Source organism: Achroia grisella, unplaced genomic scaffold, assembly GCF_030625045.1.
Source record: "Achroia grisella isolate CSIRO2021 unplaced genomic scaffold, CSIRO_AGI_Agris_v1 utg1023, whole genome shotgun sequence".
Taxonomy (NCBI): Eukaryota; Metazoa; Arthropoda; class Insecta; order Lepidoptera; family Pyralidae; genus Achroia; species Achroia grisella.
In genome coordinates this window covers 1220579-1230742 of record NW_026712560.1, presented here as the reverse complement: position 1 = coordinate 1230742, position 10164 = coordinate 1220579, and the positions used below count along the sequence as shown (strand labels likewise).

Here is a 10164-nt window from a genome sequence, read left to right as displayed (position 1 = left end):
CTTTTACTTAAGAGCATTTAATCTATTTTTGTCATTAGTATTCATACGTCATATGTATATGTACATTCTCAAGCTTACTTTTGTATATTTTTGGTTTTTATCTTTTAAGTGAAATATCGAGTATGACTGAAAATATGACCACTTAGTGGCCATATTTTCGGCACCTACTACTTTGTTTTGTCGTTGTTTATCTTAATTTTATTTATTTATTTTTCCTTGCAGAATATGGCTTCATGATACATACATACAAATGAGATCGGAGGAAATTGGTCAGAATCTGATATGAAATCAGCAATAGCAGTCGTCAAAAATGGTGAAATGAAGGTTTTATCTGCTGCCAAACAATAAAGTTCCCAGACGAACACTTCGACGATATCTTACAGAGAAAAAGAAAAATAAATCCAAGTTAGGGAGGAAACCACTTCTTAGTAATCAGAAAGAAAAGGAGCTGGCGTCTCGTACCCAAGAAAGTTGGTATGTTGATTATGAACAGTCATACGATGATAAGTACTCTTGAGAGTGACATGCATGTATTATTGCAATATTACAGAATACAGAGTTGAAACAGAATTTGTCGAGAAATAAAAGGCGGCACCCCTTCAAAGATTTCGAAAAAAGATCAATTGTATTTACCTTCTATTTTTCTTTTATTATTGAATAGTGAATATATTTATCAGAGTATAAGTATTATTTAAGGAGAGAATTACTTTAATTTTATACTGTAAAATAAAAATAGATACAATGTTTTTACGTCTGTTTATTTAATTTTATCATTAGAATGGTATTTGTTTCAATATTTTTTTTATCAATTTAGCTATACATAATATATGTCATATAAACCTTGAACTTGTTAATAAAATTAACAGAAACAAAACGCCTTTTTTGGAACATTTTAACTTGATGTGCTATTTGGATAAAAATATAATATTATCTAGATTGTAAGTAACCTGGTCAGCTTGGAGCCCCTTGACTTCTTTACTCGGGCGTTAATAATTAATCACTTAACATACGTTTACTCGCAAAAAACAAAATTAATTGAGATAGCTTACTATCACAGGTTAGCTATATTTTTTTAATTAACCAATTAAAAATAATTTCTTGCTACTTTTACGTCATTCAATCACTAGAGTTACGAGACAAAAATGTTGCAATTTGATTATAGAAATGCTGAATTAGATTGTAAACTTGAAAACTTAATGACAATACAGCCACTGAATATGTCTAACAAAATTAAACAAATATCAAGAGGTTCTTGAAATTGTAATTAACTTTGTACTTTTCAGATGAGTACCATAATTGGATGGAAAGATTAATGCCATTTCTTATTATTCTAAATGACAAATCATTTCATAATTATTTAAATACAGAAGAAACTAAAAATATTACAGAACCTAACCTATAATAGGAATACGAGACCATATAAAATTGTTATCCCCCTTTCTTCCACTTTTCACCTGGAGTATATTCAGTCATTGGTCTGCCGGATATGCCACAAGTTCCAATACCTACTCTTCCCGTAAGGTTATCAGGTGACGCAAATATACTTTTTGATTTCACTCCAGCCTTTTTGGTGGCTTTTGAATGAAAAGAGAGCCATTTATTTTTCTCACTTTCTCTTTCTTCTTCGATCTGTTTAAACCTTTGTTGTTTCTTTTGTTTCTTCTTTTTTTGATACTCTCTATTGTAACCTTTTCCATGTCTGAAAATAAGAGAAACATCTTAAAATAAATATGAATTGCGTCTATAAAAATTTGATTGTATTATTATAATAATTATCTAGACACGCGGTAGCGTGTCAAGCCGATTAATAATACAATCCCTGGACAATTCACACAGTGTCATTTTATCCCAATTTAAGCAATGTTTGTGTTATGGGTATGAGTACTACAACATACTTAAGAAACACATAGATTAACATAATTCAATCATATTTGAACCTGCAAATTTCAAAAGTAAACTAGTGAAATTATATCAGATATTTAAAAAAAATTGCAGCATTTGAAAAGTAAATTATTCCAGATAGTATATTGCACAATATAAGGCAAGTCGTGGTTATAAAATCAGATCACTTTACTATATTTGATTTTGAACAGTTTTATTTCTTTTTCAGAAACATTTCATTATTCTGTAATATTTACATTGTCCAAGTATGATTGTTTCAGACGTTCTATAACAAATACTTTTTGGAAGTATAAATAAACAATTTGAAGCATATATCAGGCCATGCGTTGCATTGGCTAAGGTTAAATAATATTGCAATTATAAATTGAGATGTAAGCTATCCTATCTTTCAAGTTGGATCAAATTGCAGACAATGTGCAAATCAAATTTGTAATCGGTTCAGTAGTTTAGGAGTCTATCACAGACAAACAATGTAACAAGTAATTTTTATAATAAATAATATATATATAATACTTACTTGCTTTCATCTCCACTTGATGGCCTTTTTAGGGATGATCCTAAAGGTTTTATATCATTAAGTGATACCACTTCAAGGGTTGTGTACCCATCAAATTTTACTTTTAAATTATCACCACCAACTTCTTCTATTAATGCTTCATAATACCTTGAAATTAATTTTATATTATTATTATTACAAACTAATTGAAAATAACATTTTAGTGTATAAACTAAAATGTTCAAATACTTACAATTCAGTGCTTGGAGTTGACTGTAGAAAATGTTTTATACAAACATAAAAAACAAACCTCAGTATACAATTACAAGTCTACTATTATTACTATGGACAATTCACATTATGGCATTTACTCCCAAACTAAGCAGAGTTTGTATTACGGACTAGCTTTTGCCCGTGGCCTCGCTCGCGTTAATTTATCCCCTTAGGGGTGAAGTTTATCAAAATACACCAAAATTACTTTTTTTTATACAACTTTTGCCTGTCTGTTTATTCACGGGTACAGCTAGTTTTAAATAAAATAAAAATCTTAGGAGCATTATTTCATTTGGAGTAATCAGGGGTATTATTAGGTATGTCTGTTGTCATTAATACAATACTAGCAAACTTGGCTATGGCAGCTTACATTAACCTACTACCTACATGTATGTGGGTAATATCATTATATAAATTATATACCTTATCTATATATAGCTCAAAAAGTGCCGCTTGTAGGTCTGTGGCAGACATTAAAATATCAATAAAATTGAACATTTTATTCATTATTCAATTCTACAATAAATAACAATCCTATAGATATAGTAAGTTATAAGATCTGTGCGTATTAGGTACATAGGTTGATAATGAACTGTTTTTTTATTACTTTCTGTGTAGTCGAATAAGGACATGTTAAGTAATAACAGTTATTAGGTTTTACTTATAATCGTCATCATCATCGCAGCCCGGAAGACGTCCACTGCTGGACATAGGCCTTCCCCAAAGATCTCCACGACGATCGGTTCTGCGCTGCTTGCATCCAATGCCTTCCAGCGATTTTGACCAGATCGTCGGTCCACCTTGCTGGAGGCCTTCCCACGCTGCGTCTTCCGGTCCGTGGTCGCCACTCGAGGACTTTACTGCCCAACGGCCATCTGTCCTACGAGCTATGTGCCCTGCCCATTGCCACTTCAAAGTCGCAATTCTTCGGGCTATATATATTATAATGCCTAATCATAATTACAGTAGTTCAAAATATTTGGTACAGGCTAAGTATATTTGCAAAATTATGACAAATTTTGGATTAGAGTTGGAATCCAAACAAAGAGGCAATATAGTCCAAGTGCTAGGTTGTCAAGACACTTGTATAACAGAAACATTGCTGACTATTCTGTCATTCAAATCACAACAGATGTTGTTTCAGTTAGAATTACAACAGTATTTTATTACTGATATCTACTGAAGTGATTTCCACAAAGATTAAATGTCAGAATGGACTTTACAAGTTATGTCAGTAAATTATTTTACTGATTCAGCCTAGTACATTCTGTGCAATGTATTTCAAATTCAATCAATGAATTCAAATTCAAGTCATTTGTAATTTAAATATCACACTTACAAATATACTTGTAATATTTGTAAGTGTGGTATTTAAATTACAAATTTAAAGGAACTTAAGAGAACCTATATTTATTTATTTACAGTATATATACAGTCAGTAGATTGTGGTAGTGAAGTAAATCCCATTTCTTAGATTATTTGGGTTAATACAATGTTTGTGTGAGACTTACATGCTATCAGATCGCCACTTTGCCATGCATTTTTCACCCACTCGCCAGCTTGTATAGGAGTTGTCTGCAGGTTCTCCATCCTCTGCAGCCAGCAGGGACGCTGTAACATCATCATCATTACTAGAACCATGAATATTAGGCACTTTGGAATCACCGTCTTGAGTTTTAATTAGATCTTGAGTCAACTCAATTACTTCTTCCAAATCCGCCTTCAACTTTAGTAATTCCTCGTTTTGAGCATCTGTAAGTAAGGCAGCTTCCACCTGAAAATAAACAATTGTGACAGTACAAAGTTATACTTGAGATGTAGTTTCAAAAAATTGTGTAATATCTACCTGTTGTAACTGAAGTTTATAATTTCTTAAGTCTTCGGCCATAGCTAAAAACACTATTATTATGACTAAATTTTAAATATAATGATTAATATACAAAGCCGTAAACGTCAAATAAACATAACCACAAATGTCCATTGTCCATAAACAATATCTGAATTAGGGTTAATAGGGATTTAAATTTTGATTGATAAACATCGATATTTTTAAATCTATATCAAATCATCGATAGAAAAGGTCAGTCGAAACTCAAAGTAACGTGATATCGTATAGAATATTTTACTTTAATACTAAAAGACAGTTGAAATTTGTACGGTAGGATTTTTCTTAACACATGTCATTTAAAAATTTTCACATCATACAACACTTGTTTTATTTATCTATAATAATAAATGTATTCGAGAAAAGGGCGGGAAACGTTAAACTTGGCGGGCGCGTTTTTTCTTTTGATTTAAATTTTATACTTATTTTTCATTATTTAGTTTGTTTATTGTAGTTTGTATATATAGTTAGCTGTTTTATTGGTAAGTTTTTTGTTTTTTCATTTCAAAGGACGATCCCCCCGACTCGGGGGGTTTCGTCCCTCCGGCTTCTAACTATGTTACAATTTCATCCGAATCGGGTATGGAAACCGATACGTCTTGTTCAAACCGATCAATAAAACGCAGTCGGTTACAAAGATTTTGTAAAAGTTGTAATAAACGGAGAAGAAAAAATTCTTCAGATAAAATTACAGATTGCCACTGTACAGATGACATAAATGATGGCATTGTAATACAAAAACCTCTCACGGAAGTAATTTCCACTCCACAATCTGTAAATTTAGATCTCCCTCATCCACCCACATCTAAAGAAACAAATGGAATTAATAATATTTCTGAACCAGTAGGAAGGAAAATGTATGAACCCACAGACCATGCCCCATACTTAGTTCATGTAGTAAGACAAGAAAAGTTTCCAAATGACGGTACTACACTTCACCCTGTGACATTTGATAAATTCCTCAAAAAACAGTATTTTAAAAATATTATTAATGGAAGTGTAAAACGCATTGGCGAAATAAAATTGCATTATCTTTCTCAGTTTACCATGATGCTAATACATTCATTAATCTTAACAGTTTAAATGATTACAAATTACAGGCTTTTATACCAACATTTAATATTACACGTATGGGTCTGGTACGAGGTGTTCCGAGTGATTGGAGTCCAGATGAAATATTACAAAATATTTGTATTCCTATCGGTTGTGGCAATATTTAAAGTAAGACGGCTAAATTACAAAGTTGTAGTTGATGGCTCTCCCACCTGGAAACCTTCTCAGACAGTAGTAGTCGCATTTGATGGTCAGGTACTACCAAAAAGAATATTAATGTGTTATAATGCATTACCAGTGGAATTATACACTTATCCAACTATGTAATGTTTTAATTGCTGTCGTTATGGTCACACTAAAATTCAATGCAGGTCAAAGCCACGTTGTTTTAAATGTGGTCAAAATCATACAGGAGAAACATGTGATGTTGAATATGCTTTTTGCTGTTTATGTTCAGAAAATCATTTTTCTACTAGCAAATCTTGTTCAGAATTCAATAGACAAAAACAAATAAAGTTATATATGGCTGAAAATTATATCTCGTATGCTGAGGCCTCAAAATTGCACCCTGCTGTTACAAAGCCTTTTGCTGAAGTCCTTTCAACGCCATCAGCACATGGAACATCATTCAGCAGTATTCAGCACTATAAAACATATATCTGAATCAAAAACTTCTAATGATACTGCTTTTAAACACTCTTATAAAAAAACCTAAATCTCCTCGTCCATCCTATGTTGGGTATGATAAAGTTGCCCATGAGAATATTATAAAAGATTTTAATATACCCTCCCCTTCTAATGGCTGTGCGCTTAACAGTCTGTATAAAAATGAAAGTCAATCTAATTTTACAGAAGTTAGCTGAAGCAGAAATTCTAGATAAGGCATCAGCAGCGAAATTATCCTTACCGGAAAGATAATTCAGACGCCATCGTTGTATCATTTTTTATTTTACTATATGCGTTATTTCATTAATCAACTTACTTGTAAGTTCTAATATAATACCGTTCCACGTTGTCCCATTTATAGAAATATTCAAAAATCTACTGCATAATGGACCAAGTACTCCACAATGGAATTGCAGAAGTGTACTTAGCAAAAAAAGTGATTTAATTCATTTAATCAATAAATATCAACGACCACTTGTTATTGCACTAACTGAAACTTGGCTTAAACCTGATTTTAATTTCAAATTATCAGAATACTCTTGTATTCGAGATGATAGGCCAGATGGGTATGGTGGGGCCGCCTTACTCATCAATAAAGCTACTTATTTTTCTTCTATTTCTTTGCCTCTTTTTGACAAAAACAATATTTCTATGGCTGCTGCTGTTGTCAGCAACATTTGTTTAGTCTCCTTTTATATACCTCGTCCTTCCTCTTCAATTATTGCATATTTAAATGAGTTATTTTCAATTCTTCCTAAACCTTTTTTAATTATGGGTGATTTCAATTGCCATCATCAAGCTTGGGGCGGCTCCTATTCTAATTATATAATATTCACCATGGTGAGCAATTGTTAGGCCATTTTGATTCCCATAATCTGTGTGTTTTAAATGACCCAGTACCTACTCGTATTACTGCTCCCACTGAAAGAAATAGTGCTGTAGATCTCTCTATTTGTTCTTCCAATTTATCTTCCTTTCTATCATGATCTATTCTTTCATCTGCATATGGGAGTGACCATTTTCCTATTATAATTTCATTTCCAATTCATAAAAAACATCCTCGAAAAAGAAATTCTTTTTACAAACATAAGTTAATTAATAATAATAATTGGGATAAATTCCAAATTGGTGTACAAAATAAATTATCATCTCTCCCTCCTATTACTTCTGGTAATGAATCGGACTGTTCTGAAGCCCTCAGCAAAATTTTGATTCAAGTCGCTGATGAAGTTTTTCCTTTAAACATACATAATAATAGTAAAATTCCTTCTCCACCTTGGTGGGACCATGACTGTACTATAGCTATTAAATCCAGGAAACAGGCAGAAAGATTATATTGTAATGATATGACTTTAGAAAACTTCACCAATCTATCTGCCCTACTAGCCTCCACCCGGAAACTTTTAAAGAAAAAGAAGTCAGAAGGATGGAAACGTTTCCGTTCTTCTATTTCGCCTCATACTCATCCTTCCCTTGTATGGCGTAATATAAAAAGATACAGATCTGCTTTCCAAGATTCTCCTGTTTTTACATTATCAGAGACTACAACTAATGAGTTTCTAGATCGTTTAGCACCACCCTACGTATCTCATATGGATCCCATAACGCGGCCACTTTCCACCAATAAAAATATAAACTCTTCAGCTCTTGACAGTCCTTTTACATTTACGGAACTTAAAACCGTTCTGTCTCATACGAAAGATTCATCTCCAGGAAATGACCACATTCCATATTCATTTTTAGCGAATATTAGTGATGAATGTATGTTGTATTACCTTAATCTCATAAATTCAGTAATGTTAACTGGGAATATTCCGTCGTCATGGAAACATCACACGGTATTGCCAGTTAAAAAACCCAACAAATCTTCCAATGACAGTAGTTCATATCGTCCTATAGCTCTTTCCACAGTTCTTTTAAAAATTGCTGAATATTTAGTAAAAACCCGTTTAGAGTGGTATGTCGAAAGTAAAAAAACTATTAGCTGAAAGTCAGTATGGGTTTAGAAGGGGTAAAAGTACATTAGATGGAATCAGTCTGTTCGTTTCAGATATACGTTTGGCATTCTCTAATAATCAGTCGGTAGTTTCAGTTTTCTTAGATATTAACGCTGCGTATGACAATGTCAATATTAACATATTATGGAAAAAGCTTTGCGATTTGAATGTTCCTCCAATACTTTCCAACTTTATTATTAATATTTTGACGGAAAGATCCATTAGCGTTATATTGTCTGATTCTAATATTTTGTCTCGAGTTGTATGGAAGGGTCTCCCGCAGGGATCACGACTCAGTCCTCTTTTCTATAACATCTATACATACGACTTAGAGTTATATGTAAATCAAAACAGTGAGAAAGTCGTTGTACTTCAATATGCGGATAATTTATTAATGTATTTTATTGACCATTCAGTTCAAAAAGCGTGTTTTTTAATTTCCACTTCTTTAGAAAAATTAAACAGAACTTTTACTGCCATCCGAGCTCCCACTCATCGATCTCCCTGTCTTCCATTATTTAGAATAGAATAGAATAGAATAGAATAGATAATCATTTATTCAAATAAACTTAATTTAAGCACTTTTGAAGAGTCAACATTTTTTTAAATCTACCGCTTATTCGGAAAGCTGTCTCATCACAAGAAGAATAACTAAGAAACTTTTAAACAATCCTTGTAAGTTCACATTTTACAAGTCGAAACGTGTGAATACAAATTACCAACCAGCACTAATTTATTTAGGCTCAAATATAAAAACACAATAAGATTAAATCAGTCGTAGTGATAAGAGCAGACCAGTCCCTACAAGCAGCACTCGTTCACGAGTATGACGGATGAGCCAGCATATTTTAGGGAGCCCAATGACCCGGCCCACCACGCCGCCACATGTCTGGACATTTTAGTGAGCATGACTACTCATTCCACTCGACTACGTCACAGCTACAAAAATTACTATATGGTAGTTACAGTATTCGCACTTTACATGAGGATGCATGCGGCAATCAATACAAAAGCCGCTACGCTATCATATATCAAGAAAGCAGTATGAAAAATAAATTATAACGTTGTCCGCAAATAAACTTATACTTGCTAATATATTGCTATCATCTATCCTATAATAGGCTTTTTTACATAACATTTGTTTAATATAAAGTTTGAATTGCCTCTCTGTCAGATTTAGCGTAGATTCTGGCAGTTTATTATAGAATCTTACGCAATTACCATAAAATGAATCACTAACTTTGTGTAGACGGCATTTAGGTAAAATTAACTTATTTTTATTGCGTAAGTTTCTACTTGTACAGTCTTTAAGTTTCTTGAAACTATCTAAGTTTTTCCTTGTATACATAATATTTTCATGAATGTACTGTGAGGCAACGGTGACGATATTTGATTCTTTAAAGCATTGACGTAATGACTCTCTAGAACCCATACCATAAATAGAACGTATGGCTCTCTTTTGTAAAATAAATATAGTATTTACATCGGCAGCTTTACCCCATAGCAGTATGCCATATGACATAATGCTATGGAAATAACTAAAATATACAAGTTTTGCCTTTAGTTCAGCATATGAATCTTTAACTTTTACCCCCGACGTTCATTTTGATATTAACATTGAAAAATAACATCCTAATGTAAATGCAATGTTTAATCAAGTAGTAAACTCTAAATGGGAAAGCCATCATCAAATTTATTGTGACGCATCGGAACACACATACAGGAAATGTTGGTGTAGGAATTTATCACTCACAATTTCATATAATTCAGAAAATTAAATTTCCACCAGAGACCTCTGTTTTTACTGGTGAATGCTATGGAATTTTTAAAGCAGTAGAATATATTAAAATTTTTAATCTTAAGCAAACTGTTTTATTTACGGACTCTAAAAG

At 32.4% G+C, this 10164-nt stretch overlaps 1 protein-coding gene across 1 annotated transcript; it reads right to left on the bottom strand.

Moving 5' to 3' along the window:
• Positions 1–756: 756 nt before the first annotated feature.
• On the bottom strand, positions 757–4673 carry LOC131849492 (survival of motor neuron-related-splicing factor 30). Its single transcript, XM_059199919.1, has 4 exons — positions 4518–4673; positions 4183–4445; positions 2420–2566; positions 757–1699 (listed from the first exon to the last, which is right to left on the bottom strand). The coding sequence occupies exons 1-4, from the start codon at positions 4557–4559 to the stop codon at positions 1429–1431; spliced, it is 723 nt and encodes a 240-aa protein (XP_059055902.1). The 5' UTR covers positions 4560–4673; the 3' UTR covers positions 757–1428.
• Between the last annotated feature and the right edge of the window lie 5491 nt (positions 4674–10164).

What these genes read in the sequence shown, in the direction of transcription:
- LOC131849492 (XM_059199919.1), bottom strand. Translation starts at nt 4,559, where the DNA reads ATGGCCGAAGACTTAAGAAATTATAAACTTCAGTTACAACAG. An exon ending in ATAAACTTCAGTTACAACAG is followed by an intron (nt 4,446 to 4,517) that starts GTAGATATTACA and finishes GTTTATTTTCAG; the next exon opens with GTGGAAGCTGCCTTACTTAC. An exon ending in AAGTGGCGATCTGATAGCAT is followed by an intron (nt 2,567 to 4,182) that starts GTAAGTCTCACA and finishes ATTAATTTCAAG; the next exon opens with GTATTATGAAGCATTAATAG.